This window comes from Bombyx mandarina, chromosome 24, assembly GCF_030267445.1.
Source record: "Bombyx mandarina strain Sakado chromosome 24, ASM3026744v2".
In the NCBI taxonomy this organism is placed as follows: domain Eukaryota; kingdom Metazoa; phylum Arthropoda; class Insecta; order Lepidoptera; family Bombycidae; genus Bombyx; species Bombyx mandarina.
Window position 1 is genome coordinate 8,636,919 of NC_143230.1, and position 19,049 is coordinate 8,655,967.

Consider the following 19,049-nt stretch of genomic DNA (forward strand, 5'->3'; position numbering starts at 1 on the left):
ATTTTGTTTAAACGACATTTTTGCAACTTTACTTAACATTTAGAGTTTTCTGATTTGGAAAAAATATTATGACCGAAAAACCTCTTTGAATTTTTGTGGTAAGCTTAATTGAAGTTTAAATTAAAAACATCGAACTCTTTTTACCGGTGGTAGGACATCTTGTGAGTCCGTCTCAGTATAGTTACAACGGCTGCCCCGCCCTTCAAACCGAAACGCATTACTGCTTCACGGCAGAAATAGGCAGGGCGGTGGTACCTACCCGCGCGGACTCACAAGAGGTCCTACCACCAGTAAACTGGTTGGAGTTCGCTGAAAACTAATAAACTATTCATAGAACGCCGCCATCAAAGAATTGAGAACCGGGGAATCCCCGAATCGCCTTACGACACTAAACGGTCTAGCACACCGCCTTACCGTTGCTACAGTCCTCCAATTGCTTCTTGAGCTGATCGATCTCCAACTGGAATCTGGAAGCGGTCAAAAAAAATAGTTATTATTACGTCACGCGCACGTTAAAACGTCACATTGGAACGTCACCCCCCATTTTGAGGAATGCAGCGATGAGAGAACGTGACGGTGGTGGTGATATTTGGTGGCGCCGGGTCTTACGACTCCTTGCCCCCCAACCATCCCCCACCTGCCCCTCCACCGAAGGTCTTGAATTAACTAGTTGAGGGCGAGCGAGGAGAAAGATTTTAGAAGGAAATATTTTTTTATTGCTTAGATGGGTGGACGAGCTCACAACCCAAGTGGTTACTGGAGCCCATAGACATCTACATCGTAAATGCGCCACCCACCTTGAGATATAAGTTCTAAGGTCTCAATATAGATACAATGGCTGCTCCGCCCTTCGAACCGATACGCATTACTGGTTAAATAGGCAGGGCGATGGTACCTACCCGCGTGGACTCACAAGAGGTTCTACCACCAGTAATTATGCATGTTATAATTTTGCGGGTTTGATTTTTATACACGATACGACGATCCTTCACCGTGGAAATCGATCGTGAACATTTGTTGAGTACGTATTTCATTAGAAAAATTGGTATCCGCCTGAGATTCGAACACCGTTGCATCGCTCAACATGAATGCACCGGACGTCTTATCCTTTAGACCACGACGACTTCAAAACTTATTACATATTATTCTACATATACAATATATTATTCTACATATTACAACTACAATGCATTCCGTCGTTGGACACATAATCAAAACAAAATACAGAGATGAGAGAAGATGACGGTGGTGATATTTAATGGCGCCGGCTCTTGCAACCCCTGCTCGCCCCCCGCCAGAGGTATCGGATTAGCTAGTTAGCTGATTAAAGGCGAGCAAGGAGAAATATTTTAGAAGGGTGAAGTGTACATTGATATAACTACGAATGCATTCCGATTGGACACATAATCAAAACATAATTTACGGTTGAATCTCTCATTTCTTTTGGTAATTAAACCGGTAGCAGATTAATATCTGGTCTCTAATTCATGATACGTACTGATACTTGGCACTGCATTGCATGCACTTTGTTATTTTACTCGATTAGTACTTGCCTAGTGTCTAGTACTCGCTGTCGAGTACCTGTGGACGTAACTAATATAGATTACACGACAAGGACGTTCATAGTATTTATTTCATACTCTATAAGAACGTATCTACTACCTTTGACTTAATAAGGACGTATCTAATATAGATTACACGACAGGGATGTTCACAATATATTATAGTACTCTAAAATAACGTGTCTACTGCCTATTACTTAATAAGGATATACCTAGTATTAAGTGCAATAGAAATTCACCTATTGTCTCCTACTCAAGGACGGACTTAATATCTATTACTCGTTAGGGACGTACCTAGTATCGAATACTCGATAAGGACGTACCTGGTAAGTAGCGCGTCTCCTGGTTCGTTGTTGACGTGCGTCTTGTTCTCGATATTTTTGGCTCGGTTCGCGTAACGAAGCGTGCTGATCGTCTCGACGTAGTTCGTATCGGCTGGGCCTATAGTCGCGATCTGTATCGAAAATTACAGCTTTAAGCTCACTGAGTTTCTTGCCGGATCTTCTCAGTGGGTCGCGTTTTCGATCCGGTGGTAGATGCTGCGAAGCACTGCTGTTGCTAGGGCTAGCGTTAGCAACATCGTCAGGTTTGAGCCCGGTGAGCTCACTACTAGTTAAGGTTACGCTGAAATAGCCTCTCAAGGCTATAAAAAAAAAAGCGATCGTCAATGGCATTTCTTGATGGTCATAGATAGGCACTAGTAGACATCTTGTTTATTTTTGCCGCCAAGCCGTGATGCATTCCGTATTTACGGGTAGGTTAGGGTTAAAAAACCTAAAAAAGTAATGATTCAAGGCTATCAGGTTAGGTATGAAAAAAAAACAGCTTTGTACATCGACGAGCTCACCATGATGATGAGCCCGTGGACATCACAGAAATTGCTTACCATGACTGTCTTAGAATTCCCCCCGAGTGAGTCCTGCAATAGTCTGGTCAATTTCGAGTTCCTGTACGGTATGTGGGTGCTTTTGCCGTCGACTAGGGCCGATATCACGTTTCCCAGCACCGAGAGCGACTGGTTTATCTTCGTGGCCTCCTTGAGGCGTGTCCCGGTGGCTTGAGTCTTGCTTTGACGCTCCGAGCCCTGACGGAATATCGGAAAACTGATTTTTCGTGTCCGATTTGTTTGCGGAGATCATATGAAACGCGATAGCCGAATTCAGATATTTTTTTATATCACTTGAATCGTGGTAGTCTGAGTTTGTGAGCTCTGAATGTGATTTAATACGATAAGTGATGGTGAACATAGATGTATGCGCTTTTTAACCGACCTCAAAAAAGGAGGATGTTCGCTGATCGATTGTATTTTTTTTTGCTTTTTCACCTAGAACTCGAGTCTATTTAAATCGATTTGGATGATTATCAATCAACTAACTGAGTTAGGTCACATAGAAAATTCGAGAAAAAACGATACACTATATAGTTTGGTTTTCGAGGTGACTGGAATGAATACGTCATCCATGTTTTTTGTTTTTTTTTATTGCTTCGATTGGTGGATGAGCTCACAGCCCACCTGGTGTTAAGTGGTTACTGGAGCCCATGCATCCACAACGTAAATGCGCCACCCACCTTGAGATATAAGTTCTAAGGTCTCAAGTAAGTTACAACAGCTGCCTCACCCTACAAACCGAAACGCATTACTGCTTCACGGCAGAAATAGGCAGGGTGGTGGTATCCACCCGCGCGGACTCACAAAAGGTCCTACCACCTGTATACGAAATATCGTATTTCTCTTTAACTAATTCTCTATAAGCACTTATCACTTTTAATTATTATACTGGTTTTCCTCTTAGGAGTAAGGAAAATATTCCTGAATGACATAAGCAGCGCCTTGATAGTCCTGATAATTGAATTTATAGTAAATTAGCTGCCCGGCAGACTTCGTAGCGCCTCAATCGATTAATAAAAGACCTAAACTTTTGTATAAAAGAAACTTAAAACAAACAAAAGGAATCCGTCCGACGTGGGACACATCAAAGGAAAAATTAAATTGTTATTTTTACTTAATTCCAAGCATTTTTATTCATTTATCTACCCTTTAAATCTTCTCTGGACTTCCACAAATAATTCAAGACCAAAATTAGCCAAATCGGTCCAGCCGTTCTCGTGTTTTAGCGAGAATAATGAACAGCAATTCATTTTTATATATATAATATATAGCTGAAAATTTTCAAAGACTCACAGCCAAATCGACTAGGTGCAGTTTCCCCATTTTGACGTGAGTTTTACCGTCGCTGCCCTTCTTACTGCTCTCGACGGTTATCGAGAATATGGCGTGGGACCGAGAGCTCTCCGTGTTCATGGCGGTCGCACCGATGTGCCGGTTCTTATCGCCTACTGTCATTATCTTCTCTAGCTCGTCAGCGTTATGGACCACGTACCCTGAAAACGTGCAAAGTTCTAAGAACGAACCGCCCGCGCGCCCTGGAGGATTCTAGGCGGGTATCGACCTTGAGTCGAGCGAGGGCGGTAGTCGCTCTAGCCGTAAAGTGGCAAAAAGAAATATATTTTTTTGTTATTGCTCAGTTGGGTGGATGAGCTCTCACAGCCCACCTCGTGTTAAGTGATTACTGGAGCCCATAGACATCTACAACGTAAATGCGCCACCCACATTGAGATATAAGTTCAAAGGTCTCAAGTATAGTTACAACGGCTACCCCATCCTTCAAATAGAAACGCATTGCAGCTTCACGGCAGAAATAGGCGGAGTGGTGGTACCTATCCGTGCGGACACAGTTATGTGGTATAGGCCTAGTGTAGCACCCCTATCTCTTCTTGGAGGTGTCGTAAGGGAAATGAGGGATTCCCCGGATTATACGCGTATGAGTGACCGACGACCGGTTATGGGGCATAGGAGCATAGGGCAATGATCTTTTTACCCCGAACCTAATCAGAATATTAGGCTGATTTAATAAGATTATCGTATCGCTATCGACTTTTGATGCGTATTCACCTGTCAGGTCCTTGACGAACACACCGATGTCAGGCCTCTCCTTAACCTCGAGGCTCTGATGGGGGTTATTCCCGAGCAAGTCCCGGACTTCCTCATTGTAGATCTCCAGGTAAGTCACGCACACCAGGAACCTAGGGAGATAGAGCAGAGTATACAGTAGACTCGAATCGAAGACAAACGCAAACGACTTCGAAAGAGCTTTCGAGAAGCTTTTTTTTGCTTGCCAATCATTGATCAGGCTTTGTTCCGGTCGCTGCCAAACTCACAGAATCACCCGCTAGGATAATATAAAGATTATCTGAAAATTACATCGAAATCGATCCAGCCGTTTCGGAGTAGGGAACATAGGGATTACGCATCATGCACATTAAGGGGAAACTGGCAGACTTGATACGGCATTATCTACTAGACAATCAAGGGCGATGCAGAAAAGAAGGTGTCATTTGAAATGGTTGATAAATTCAAATACTAAAGACTTTTATTACGTGGACAGGTGAATGACCTCAAATCCATGGTTTTTAGGACTAGGGGCCTGGAACCTCCTCCACAATTACCGGAGGGCACAAATATCACAATGTGAGCATCGTACGATATCCTACTTAGTTTTATAGTACAACGGTTTCCCCACCCTGCGTACCGAAGCTGATTACTTCTTTAGAGCAGAAATAGGCAGGCTGCTTGTCCTTAAATGGCCTTAAACCACCAGCTACTAGTGGCAGGGCGTCGAGTGAGCCCACATGCCTAACACCCCTAATTGTATCTTGAAGCAGTAATGCATTCCGGTTTGAAAGACGCGTACTATGATAACTCCATTGCACTACACGATTTAGAAGCCCGTGTCTCAAGATGGCCGGCGGCGTGTTGATGTCCATGGACTCTATTAAGTGTGAACTCGTCTAAGCAATTTAATACCGAAGAGTCCTTACTTCTCGTCGTCCTTGGCCTTCGCTATGTGACTGAAGATGTGTGCAAACGAGTTCGGTATGATCCCCCTGAGTTCTGGAGCCGTGCTGCTGCCCGCCATCGTATAGGTCTTCCCTGTTCCCGTCTGCCCGTACGCGAATATAGTGCCGTTGTACCCTTTGAGGACTTGCTCGACAATCGGGCTGGCCGTTTGGACGTATATGTCCATCTGCAAAAGGATTTTGTCGTTAGCAGGTATCGGTGGTAATTGTTTTTTCTGCCTAAGCTGATGGTCTAGACTCTCGAGAGACCATGTTAGCGTCGCCGGGCTAGTAGGTGAGATCACTGGGCTCAAACTTGACGTTGTTGCTAACACGAACCCTAGCAAGAGCCGTGCTTCGCAGAATCTACCACCGGGTCTAAAACACGACCCACTGAGAAGATCCGGCGAGAAACTCAGTGGGCTGTGTCTGTGGGTTAATTTACTCGCCGAGCCCTTCATCGCAAGCGACGGGTTCGACGAGAACGATAACCGGACAGTGGTAATGGTTTTAGATTCCAAAATGAAGAAAGCTCTCAATTCGGCTGTACTCTTTATAGACGAGCAGCTTTTACGTGTTCGTGTTGTTTTATTTATTGCAAAGCTGATGCTTTACGCATCCTCTCATTTATATTCCATCAAGATCCGACCTGTAAGTAGTCATTGATCTTTGACTACACTGATGATATTCCTTGTTTTGGTGATTACTGCCCGCCTGATCTGGAGCGAAGTTAGGAGCAAGCGCAAGACTTATTAATGTGGAGACAACTTGTGAGGTTACCCTAGGATTACTTTTACATAGATGATATTCTCAATTTTAATTTATGTGGAAGTCGAATTTTTTTTTTGGATAAAATTTTGTATTACGTTCAATTATTAAGGGAGGGGGGGCATTGATGTGCCAAACTTAATTGTTAGACTCGTTAAGACATGAGGTCGAGCGTCCAAATGTGCAACGGCTGTCCCACCCTCCGATTTGCGACCCTGTATAAATAATCAAGTTGAGTTCACAATATAACTTTTCTATGGACAAAACGGTGAGTGTTTATAATGCTTAACGCAAGTTCTACTTGACAACCTAAGGTGCCTATTTTTGCCTGTTTCTGCCGTGAAGCAGTAATGCGTTTCGGTTTGAAGGGTGAGGCAGCCGTTGTAACTATACAAAGACCTTAGAACTCATATCTCAAAGTGAGTGACGGCATTTACGTTGTAGATGTCTATGAGCTCCGGTAACCACTTAACACCAGGTGGGCCGTGAGCTCGTCCTTCTTCATCTAAGCAATAAAAAATAAAAAGTTGGTAAAGAGTACTCCGGTTGGAAAATTGCTGATTTTAGTGATTCATCGTGTGAATGAAGGCACAGCCAATCTGGTCGTAAGTGGTCACTAGAGCCCATAGCTATGAAAACAGACGTGAGATCGGACTATACCCAATAGCAGAACACATGACAAGCTGATGCCAATCTTGAGAGCCCGCACGGGTAGGTACGACCACTCCGCCTATTTCGGCCGCAAAACAGTAACAGTCTTCTGATTTGAAAAGTGGGGCAGTCGTTGTACTATACAAACTGAGATTTAAAACTCATAGGTATCTCAAGGCGAATTTTGGCATTAATCAAATCAAATAAAAAAATATTTATTCAACATAAATGAAAGTACATACTTGTTGAACGTCAAAAAGAACTAACGCCAATTTACAAGAACTAGCCTCCGTCCTGAGAAGAACTGGCAAGAAACTCAGCGGACATGCCTTTTCTTTTTTTTCTTTTTTTAAATATTCATTTTTACAATGAGTATTATAACGTAACAATTATCGCAATATTGAAATGCCCGGAGCGAGCAACTCATTCCCACTTGGTGCAATCTTCTAGATAATCATTGACTTGTATAGTAAGCTTTATTGCACAGATGTTCTTTAATAGTTTTCTTAAACCTATGTATATGTAGGTTCTGAACATCTTGTGGGATTTTGTTGTACAGGCGCACAGACAAACATCCGAATGAATTTCGTAACGTTGTTGATGTCCATGAGCTCCGGTAATCTCTTAACACCAAACCCAATCGCATTCAATACAAATCGCATTACGATTACCGCATATTCATGATAATGTGACGAAAATTCAAGATGGCAGTTTGGATAATTCGCGCCGCCTACATCCGACTTTATGGCCGCGACTACGAGAGAGGTAGGTAGGTAGGTAGGTGGATTCAAGACGGCGTGGATCGCGTGAACGAGGCGTGGCCAGAATCCGGGTCAGTCGGTCGCCCCGCAGACGCAGCCCCGATGCGCGATGCACGAACTACGTAATATCGATTTTACAACAAGCCGAGTTGCATACCGAGTTGTGCTCGATCTATACTTAGTCTGGCCATAAATACTGTTACAATGAAAAATAAATAAAAAATCTATTGCAAATAACATTTATTACTTTTACAGTGTGTTAGTTTAATACATAAATATAAAACAATTTAAAGTATAAAAATCTTATTCGAAGTGGTCTCCATTGGCTGCAATACAGTCCTTTAAACGTTGAGGCCAGTTATCAATAGAAGCACGCACTCTTTCCATGGGAAAATTTTTCACTGCCAATCGTACGGATTGTTTTAGTGACTCCATATTATCATGGCGTTTAGAACAAGCCGTACTCTCTAAAACTGACCATAAATCATAATCCAGCGGATTAAGATCGGGACTAGACGACGGCCAGTCTTCAACTCTGATGAAGTCCGAAACGTTCGTTTCCAACCAAGACTGTGTAGACCGAGCTTTATGACCTGGCGCCGAGTCTTGCTGGAAGGACCATTCTTGATTATTAAGCATGGTGTTGTTAAGGGGCTTCACTACCTTCTCAAGAATGGTATCTTGATACACTTGTGTCGATGTTTTGATACTTTTTTCACAAAAGTATGGCTCAGTCACTCCTTCATAGCTAATACCACATCAAACCATCACTGAAGTCGGATAGTGCCCACGTTGCACTCTGTCGACTAATTGGGAAGCTTCCTTAGAGCTTTGAGCATAAATACAGTCATTTTGTTTGTTAAAATGTTGCTCAATTGTAAAAAAATTCTCATCCGTAAACAAAATTTTTCTATGACCTCCCTTTGCGTACCGCTTCAGTAGTTGTTCAGTTAAGACATCATCATGTTGTATCAGTTAAGAAATGACCAGTACGTCTCTTATAGGCTGCAAGTCCTAAGTCATCTTTTAAAATACGCGACATGGTTCTAGGTGCTATCTTCATCTCCCGAGATAGAATCTTTTGCTTTCGAACAGGATTTCTTCGAATTATTTCCCTTACTGCTTTGACCACCTTTTTCGTACGAACACTACGTGGACGGCCAGATCTTTTTCTGTCACAAACAGAGGAGGTCTCATTGTACCTATTAATAGCCCGGTACACAAACATTTTACTAATACCAAGCGTATGGAGAGTTTTAAAAATTGCATTTGGGTCCATACCTACTTTGTGTAATGCAATCACAGCGATTCGGTTCTCTTTATCACCCACCCCACTACATTTTAATATCGCAAAATATTGTACAATGTATTGGCGCCAAAATGAGAAAACTCAGTGAGCAATCATATAAAAATGACAGATTCGAAATTCAAATGTAATATTTTGTTTATTTTTAATTGTAACAGTATTTATGGCCAGACTAAGTATTCATCCCTAACGATAAACACATCGCTACTTAAGTTACAAGATGCAAAGCGAAAATGACGCCCAATGCCGCCTTTTTTTTTTGTTTTTTTTTTTTGCTGCCTATGCTAATAGCCTTGAGAGGCTATTTCAGCTTCACCCTAACATGTGTAGGTGAGCTCACGGGGCTCAAACCGGAGTGTTGCTAACACTGACCCTAGCAAGAGCAGTGCTTCGCATAATCTCCTTTAATGAACACTATCTCTATTCATATGATTCATTCGAATGATTTTTAACGATTTACGATTAATAATCGTCGCCCAGTAATCTAAATTCGATCTTTATTTAATTAATTACCTTTAATTTAACATTGCCTAAAGGTACTCTTTTTAATAATATATTTTAGTTGTTAAATTATTATTATTATTATTATTATTTAAGGTTTTTAGTTTTAGTTTCATTGTTGGAGTGGATTGCATAATTTATATAGACCAATAATCTTAATTAGGTAATTAAATGTAGACTTTTTTTAAATTATAAGTTAGAACTTTATTCTATTGTCAAATACTATACGTCTATGATTACAGATTTCGCTAAGGTTACAACACTGGCAAATAATAATAAGTAGTAGTTATATTTTTCTAAACTGGAAAGGCAAAGGTATCACACCATACAGCCTAATCTTTTATAATTTTTATTAAGAAAAATGATATTATGAAGCGAAATGAAATGAGATGAGATAGGATGAAATATAATCTCAGTAAAATGGTGGTCATTTACTGAAGCTTTTTCAGTGGACTTTTTGGAGGATCCCAAGAAGCTACGATCAGCGGCTTTGTTTCATTTTCCCACATTTGTGTGTGATACTAAACAGTTAATAAGCCACCGGTTATTACACATTTAAACCTGAAGAAACACTAAATAGACAAAATAAAACAAATCACACAACTTCACTCCTCGCGTTCCCGCCAAAAAGAGAAACAATATTAATCTATTATCAATTTGACCACATCCTTTAATAAACAAAAGAGTATATAATATGCGTGTGTGTGTTAAATACATGGTAGTGGGTTTAATATTTTTTTTTATTGATTTGATGTATTTTTATGCATAATTTAAAAAAAATTGGCTTTCTGCACTCCTTCTCTGTATCATCACTACATAGTATAAAACAAAGTCGCTTTCTCTGTCCCTATATCCCTATGTATGCTTAAATCTTTAAAACTACGCAACGGATTTTGATGCGGTTTTTTTTTAATAGATAGAGTTATTGAAGAGGATGGTTTATATGTATAATAACATCCATTAAATAGTGAAGAAATCAATAATAAATTACAGTTTCCGAAGCGAAGCGAGGGCGGGTCGCTAGTTCCCTAAAAGTGTGGGTTTCATACTCCTCTGTCCGCGCATCTTTCGTAAAAAGGGATACAAAGTTTTTGCTTCACGTATTAATATATACATATGGAATTTGTGATGGCTTATTTTTAAATAGAAACACTACATAAATAAAGAGATTTTTTTTTTGTTGAACATTAGACGGTAGTTAGCACAATATAAAAATATAAAAATGTCGACGACGACAAAATACACCTCAGACATCGGCGACCACGAAAACTGTGAACCATTCGAAATTCTACGAAATAATAAAATTATAATTAAGTCGTTTATTGTTTAAAATTTAATAATTGTCGATTTCATCTTTGTTTGGTCTCCTGTCGATACCGGTCAGGATATTAGAGCGAAGGTACAAAATGATTGTGACATCATAGCTCCTTGACGCCTTACATCCCCGGTTCTGCGGAAAGAAAGGAAAGCAGTCGACGTCGCCCAAAACACGTCATTTCGGATCCTCTCGATCCACTAACGGTGCTTTTAGGTATCTCAAGCACTGGTCATCGTTCTCGTCGAACCCGTCGCTTGCGACGAAGGGCTCGACGAGTAAATTAACCCACAGACACAGCCCACTGAGTTTCTCGCCGGATCTTCTCAGTGGGTCGCGTTTCCGATCCGGTGGTAGATTCTGCGAAGGACTGCTCTTGCTAGGGTTCGTGTTAGCAACGACGTCAGGTTTGGGTCCCGGGAGCTCACCTACTAGTTAAGGTTACGCTGAAATAGCCTCTCAAGGTTATCAGCTTAGGTACGAAAAAAAAAAACTTGACGCCTGTACGAACTGTCAAGGACGTCTTGAAGTCAACGAGAATTAGGTACGTTCAAAGATTGCGTTACATATCGACGCTTGAAAGGCAAACGTGACTAAGCGACAATAACTTCTTTATACATAAATGATAGGCAATAACAATATTCGATGCGCAAAAAAAATATATTTCTAGTCTATTAAAATCATTTCAATCCTACAGCTAGATTCGTTAAAATAGATTTTTTTTCAGGTATTTCAACTTTAAATTAGTCTAATGTAAAGTTCACGCATTGTCGCTTAGTCACGCTTGCCTTTCAAGCGTCGATATGTACATTCCAAGGATACTATATTAAACAGGATAATATATATTTTTTTCTTTCGAAAAGAAGGTAGCATGCTTTAAGCCACTGAGTTTCTCACCGGATCAACTCAGTGGGTTGCGATTCCTATCCCGCGGTAGATTCAGCGGAGCATTGCTCTTGCTAGTGTTGGAAAATTCTCTCAGGCTGAACCTGTGAGCTTAACTATCCACGGACGGGTCGTGTGTAGCCGGAATAGCCCCTACCACTACCGACTATAAGTTACCACCGTAGTTAAGGTTGATAGTCGCATTCAAAAATTCAAATAATCTACTTTTTTGTTAAGTGAGATATGAATTTGCATCATAATAAAGGCCGGGATCAATCGCTTTGCATACATACAGAGTCATTGGCATTGTCTAACCGTACGTTAAAAAGTACTTTCTTTTAAGGTTTTACATTTACAGTTTTTTTTAAATTCATATCTGCAACGACTTTATAGTTCACCCGCTGTTAAGTGGCGACCATAGATTTAGCAACGCCAATGCCGCTAATACATACTACAAGAAACCGTAATTTAGATCAGCGTTATAAATAATATTAGATAGATACATCATTTGAGTCATTATAACATACGGCTACCTCTTTTTCGCTTACGACAACTAGCACGTGAGGAAGAGGTACGCAGCTGGCCCACGGAAACAGGTCACGCTTTACTGACTGACCGTAAAGAAAATTCAGATTCTATTTCGCAAGTCACTAACCTATTAATAACCAAAATTGCGGGTTTCATTTTAATAATTATATTTGGCAATTTTATTTTAGGCTTTAGAAAGCCTGGGCCTATTGGGTGACAAAATAAAAAAAAGGATTGTGATTAACTATGCCTAAATATTAATATAAATAAAAGAACAAAAATCTCAACTATTTTGGGCACAAGTATATCAACCCATGCAGCCATTTTATAATAATAATAATATTTTATTTTAGTAAAAACCATACATTCTGTTAGTTTTACTTATAATCAATGTTAGTAACTTAAAACATTACACATTAATTATCCGACTTGACACATTATTTTTTTAGTCTCTCATAACACACTGCCTGTTGCACTATTAATTAACTGCCCCTCGATCTTGCTCGATATAACTTACTTAAACAATCTTTCCAGTTTCCCAAATATCATAATAAACATTACTGCAAAGTACCTAAATCTTTATTTCCCGTTGTCGAACGAAGACAAAGGCCTTTGTGTCGACAGACCCGAGGACAGAGTATCGACTGGATCCGCTCGCACTAACGCGGGCATTTCCGAACGTGAATTGGAACTTTTAAATTAAGAACAAAGCCCGACCGATCGTCACTGGAATAGCCTCTTAGGCTACCAGCGAATAGAAAAAAAAAATCAAAACAAATCACTCCTAGTATACCTAAGTTTATCTGTGGTATGAGTACTTCAGTCGCTACCGCCCACTTTGAGACATGAGATCAAAGTCTCAAATGTACAACACAAGTGACCCGAAATGAATAGAGAAAAGGTTTTTTTTATTGTCGACAATTACAAGAAAAAAATGTCTTAAGCTAAAGCGGAAATGTCATGCAAACAATTAATCTGAATTTTGTAGTTTAATAGTCTAGCAACTGTAGCACGTATTACAGCGCCAATGCGGCGGACATTCCCGAGGCGATCATCATCAGTATATCGATGGACAATATTTAGATTCAAAGAGTACAAATTGGATTGAGCTGACCAACCCAGCAACTAATGAAGTCATCACCGGTCATCGTTCTCGTCGAACCCGTCGCTTGCGACTAAGGGCTCGACGAGTAAATTTACCCACAGACACAGCCCACTGAGTTTCCCGCCGGATCTTCTCAGTGAGTCGCGTTTCCGATCCGGTGGTAGATTCTGCGAAGCACTGCTCTTGCTAGGGTTCGTGTTAGCAACGTCGTCAGGTTTGAGCCCATGAGCTCACCTACTAATAAAAGTTACGCTGAAATAGCCTTTCAAGGCTATCAGCTTAGCTAGGGGAAAAAGGCAGGGTGCCAGAGGCAATTCAAGATGGATTGACTTCCGCCTTGGATGCAGCCAAGAGGGCCTACAAGACATGTAGCAAAAGTACTGTTTTGACTCGTCAACAGCTAATGTTCAAATTTTCTCGGCTACTCATAAGTACGCGCAACACGCGCGACATTTCATTTTTGAATGTAATACATTGCGTGCTAATTTTAATTTTTTTTTTTATCACGGTTTTGTGTCGCCGGTGTACCACGGTGTCTTCGTTTCTTGCGAGGGTCTCCAAAAGCCCTTCTGAAAAAATAACGCGAACCTATTGTGTTGCTTGTGTTTACTTACTACACTATTTGTTTTATTGTCAAAAACTGTAGAGCATCCGAAACATTAATAATAACGTAATAATAAAATAAATAAAAAATATTTAAATTATATATTTATAATATTTACACGGTTTAAAATTTTCATACAGAATTATATTTATCTATCTGGATCTAATCGTTCAAAATGAATCAAGCTACGAAAAAAATAATCGAAGCATTCCTTAATGTTTTCCGTCACTCAGATAAGATTGCCTTTGAAGCGTCTATTCATTTTTTAATTCAAGAAAAAATAAGCCGTATCCGAACGCAGATAAGGTTTATTTTTGCATTTCGAAAAAATACGACGATATCAGTTTGAAGTGTGTACATGAATCGATTTTTTATTTACCCGCCAAAACAGATTTCGGCAATTTTGTTTTCAATGTCCCAAATCTGATTTAATTAAAGCTACTCATTTTTAAAAGTTCAAATTCAATTTTTTTTTCTTTAATTAATTGTCATTAATATTATCTGTCGTATTAAATAAGTACTTTATTTAAATTGTTACCAAAATGGCGCGGGAGAAACGACTGGGCCCGAATTCAAATTGATTCGAATTAATAACTGTCAAACGGTATGCAATATAGAGTACGTTCCAAGTAAAATAGAGGGTCATACAAAAAGGAGGTCACTCGGGGCATAGATTATCAATAAACAGAGGGGAGATAAAATTATGCACGGGGCCGACGACGCTGAAATCAGGTCACGACTACGAACTGAGAGCTCCATTGTGGAGCGGAAAATATCTATGGCTTTTAGCGTGGATAGGTTTCTTTTTATTTTGTTTATTTCATCACCCTAAGTATTTGAATCGATTAAAATAGTAATTCGCTTTAAGCAGAGACAAAGAGAGAGTGTTTGAGTTTATTGCAAACCAAATCGTAACTTTTTTATTTTTATTGGGCATGTAGGCGGACGAGCATACGGCCCACTTGATGGTAAGTGGCCACCGTCGCTCATGGACATAAGCAATGCCAGGGGCAGAGCCAAGCCGCTGCCTACCGTTAAGTACTCTCCATGAGCCTTGTTTGAAGATGGACATGTCATAGCGCTCGGGAAAAACCGTGGAAGGGAGCTCATTCCAAGGCCAAGGGCTCCAGGTAGTTTGGATGAACTGTACACCGGTGGCGGACCGTGCGATGGTAAAAACGAGATGATGGTATCATCTCAAACAATTCTTCGTTCTTAACTAAAATTGAAAATCAATGAACACGAAATGACATATATTAAATAACAACTTATTAATAACAATAAATGATAATAAATAACTTATTAAAAAAGTTACTGTGCAAATAGTCGGTATTCCGACGCTCCGCACTTTAAACGCATAAATAGATCGATATATCGACGGTTCGCGCCTCAAAAGGTTGAATTTCGAACTGTAAATTTTAGAGCGGCGCTCAACAACACAGTAGGTAGGTTCGCACAGCCTCCGCAGTGATCTAGATCCGCGACCTGTGACCTGCGTGACCTATTTCACTTCCCCGGCAACCGCACCCCTATTGACATAGTTGCGACGGGAAAACACCAAACGTGGAAAGTCTTTCATGCGCAAAATGGTTTCGCTATGTTTTCATTCAAAGCTGCATTTAAAGCAGCGGTCGGGGAACTTTTTAATTATTACCCGAAAATATTTTTGTGTAAGTTGATATTACTCCATGGCGAAGAACAAAAAAAAAAAAAAAACGAAATCGTTTCTTTTTAGCATCTTTCATATTATAACCCCCATGATAATTTTGAAAAGAAAACAATAACTACGTACTCAACAAATGTTCACGATTGACTTCCACGGTGAAGGAATAACATCGTGTAATAAAAATCAAACCCGCAAAATTTTAATTTGCGTAATTACTGGTGATAGGACCTCTTGTGAGTCCACACGGGTAGGTACCACCACCCTGCCTATTTCTGCCGTGAAGCAGTAATGCGTTTCGGTTTGAAGGGTAGGGTAGCCGTTGTAACTATACTTGAGACCTTGGAACTTATATCTCAAGGTGGATGGCGCATTTACGGTGTAAATGTCTATGGGCTCCAGTAACCACTTAACACCAGGTGGGCTGTGAGCTCGTCCACCCAGAGAAGCAATAAATAAATAAAAAACTAAAAATTTAATTTAAACATCATTTATACAATTTATCAATGTAATTAATACCTAGTAATTAATAGTAATATATGTAATATACAGTTGAGGCGTTTTATTTCGTTTCATCGAGTTTGAAATCACAACGATTCTAAAGAAGTTTCACTTCAATATATACTTTTTACTCACAAAAGTTTCATTAATACCCACCAAAATTTCATTTTACACCATTTGGGGTAATTTACCTCGGTTCCTCGACCGCTGATTTAAAGAGTTTAGTTTAGTAGGTATTCTTTCATTGTGGCTGTGTGGCGCTTGTGTTCCAAATCCGTTCGCTCGTAATAAACAATCAAAAAAAATTTAACGGTGTTCAAATTTTTTCGGGTGGCGGTTTGATAGATCTTCACATGTCAGATGTCAAATGTCAAAAATACATTTATATCTATCACCGGTATGTTATCGTAAACATACCTTGAGATAATACCTAATACCTGATTACTGGTGGTAGGACCTGCTGTGAGTCCTCGCAGGTAGGTATCACCATCCTGCCTATTTCTGCCGTGAAGCAGTAATTCGTTTTGGTTTCAAGGGCGGGGAAGCCGTTGTAACTATTATATCTCAAGGTGGGTGGAGCATTTACGTCGTAGATGTCTATGGGTTCCAGTAACCGCTTAACACTAGGTGGGCTGTGAGTTCGTCCACCAATCTAAGCTGCCTCACCCTTCAAACCGAAACAGATTACTGCTTCACGGCAGAAATAGGCAGGGTGGTGGTACCTACCCGCGCGGACTCACAAGAAGTCCTACCACCAGTGCAAGTTAAAGGTCGGTCGGAGGAACACTAATAGCTAGTATTAGATCAGTAGATGCATCGGTTATCGACAGTACCAGACTCCGTCCATACGTAATCATAATGTCCACAAGTCTCGTTTGAAGAAGGACATGTTCTATTAGAAAACCTTCAACTATCTTGTACGGGACTGTCTCTTGTGTGCAGAGCCCCTTTGTAACTGGGTCACTGTAGCTCGCTGGCGTAAATTGGAACAATGAATGCCGTCCAAAGCGCCGAAAGATCAATATATTACAGAGTCAGTACGAATGGATATGTCATTGCTGCAGTGTATTTTACAATCAAACGTTTAGTGACGGTTATACGAATATAGGTCTATGTTTATCAGTAAAGATAAGGATAGATTTATTCAGAATGTATTTAGTACGAATATTCGTTTTTTTTATGATTGAGCGTTTCCTGGTGACCCGGAGGCCTTTCCAGTTTTACCAGGACAGGTGGGCGAGCAAGGGCTCAGCCAGGAGGGGCGGGATTTGCTAACAGCTGCCCAAGCGCCTCCGAAGGAGACCTAACAACTTTAAAGCAGCTGCTTCGCGAATGAATCTACTACCGGATCGGAATCGCGACCCGCTAAGAAGATCCGGCGAGAAACTCAGCGGGCTGATGTTTAGGTTACGTTGCACAGAGTCCTGCAAAGAGTTCGACGAGTACGGTTACCGGGGTCCCTACTCCTAGTGTTAGAGCTGAAGGCCTCTAATGCAAGGGTTATGTACGAAGCAGAGCACAAAGAGATCCACGATGACCTGGAGCTCGACTCTGTCAGTAAGTATCTACAGTCGGCAACATTGCGCCACTTCGAGAAGGCGGCACGACATGAGAACCCTCTTGTCGTGACCGCTGGGAACTACATACCCGATCCTGTAGACCGAATGGTAAACAGTCGACGTCGCCCAAAGCACGTCATTACGGATCCTCCCGATCCATTAACGGTGCTTTTAGGCACCACAAGCACCGGTCACCGTCGTCGTCGAACCAGTCGCTTGCGACGAAGGGCTCGACGAGCGAATTAACTCATAGACACAGCCCACTGAGTTTCTCGCCGGATCTTCTCAGTGCTCTTCTATTTCTTGTTAGGTCGTCAGGTTTGAGCCCCGTGAACTCACCTACTGACTCGGTGAATCTAGAATAACCCCTCAAGACTACTAGAATATGTAGGAAAAAAAGAAGAGAATCGAAGTTCCTTCGCAGCCTGAGAGTTTCCAAACGATCTGCGAGAATGGGATTATCGCTAACGTCCCTCTTCTGTATGGAGTCAAATGGAAGTAGCTGAGTGTTTCAGAACCCTGACCTAGAGGTGAGAGCAGTACTCCACGCGAGACCGGACTTGTGCTTTGTAAAGCTAAAGTCTTAGCCCAGGCGTGAAGAGACGCTTCGCTCAGTTTAGGTCACCCAGCATTTTTGACGCCAACTTAGCTTTGACCTCGTTAGAACAAGTCCCTATGTTAATTAGGACACAAAAAGCTATTGTTTTTTTCACGGCCCTCATACGTTCGTCGACAACGAATCAGTTTTCTAATAATTTATTTTATATATTAATAATACGTGAAGCCAAAATTTTGCGCCCCTTTTTACGAAATTTTCGCAGACGGAGAACCACGAAATTTCTTTCACTTATAGAGAATATAGAGAAGGAGTGCAGAATGCTAATTTAAAATAAAAAATATGTACATTAAATCAATAAAAAAAACATTACACACACTACCATGTATTTGACACACACACGCATGCATACTATTTGTTTACTGTCAAACTTTTCCGCTTATAGTCTGTGGTTAAATTGAGGATAGGTTAAATATTTATCTAAAGTGTAGTCTTCGGAAAATCTGTGAATATAGGAAGGAAAATAATAGTCTTTGACAATAGAACCATAATAATGTTCAAACTTATAATCTAAATTAATAATTATGGTTGAATTTCGATTACCGTGGGACTACTATTCAATTAATATGTGAAAACTCCTAACGTATATCAAACATCATTTCCTTCGCTAATGTACGACGAATTAAAAAAAATTACAAACTAGCATTGTAGCTGAGAATACAGAACCTAAGAACAAAATCTAAATGTAACGTGTCGCAGATTCGAAAACGACTAAAACTGTATTTATTGATACGCGTTTAAGTCTATATTCCTTTAAACTTGTTTTGTACGTGCGTCGTTTCGTTATCGGACCGGTGTGCTTAGTGCGAGTTTTGTAACGCTCTCGA

General features: G+C 40.5%; 1 protein-coding gene and 1 long non-coding RNA gene across 3 annotated transcripts in view; both read right to left on the minus strand.

Annotated features, from left to right (window-relative positions):
• Klp64D (kinesin-like protein 64D) overlaps window positions 1-19,049 on the minus strand; it is a 54,754-nt gene that overhangs the window by 12,645 nt on the left and 23,060 nt on the right. For both annotated transcript variants that reach the window (XM_028172484.2, XM_028172485.2), the window contains exons 3-8: window positions 5,442-5,647; window positions 4,516-4,646; window positions 3,745-3,944; window positions 2,449-2,646; window positions 1,886-2,016; window positions 415-467 (exon numbers count right to left, since the gene is read on the minus strand). In XM_028172484.2, the coding sequence (XP_028028285.2) occupies window positions 415-467; window positions 1,886-2,016; window positions 2,449-2,646; window positions 3,745-3,944; window positions 4,516-4,646; window positions 5,442-5,647 (919 nt within the window). The remainder of the gene's footprint in view (window positions 1-414; window positions 468-1,885; window positions 2,017-2,448; window positions 2,647-3,744; window positions 3,945-4,515; window positions 4,647-5,441; window positions 5,648-19,049) is intronic.
• LOC149500035 (uncharacterized) lies at window positions 7,863-9,470 on the minus strand. Its single transcript, XR_016325314.1, has 2 exons — window positions 9,361-9,470; window positions 7,863-8,302 (listed from the first exon to the last, which is right to left on the minus strand). It is a non-coding gene; the product is annotated as an uncharacterized LOC149500035 (long non-coding RNA).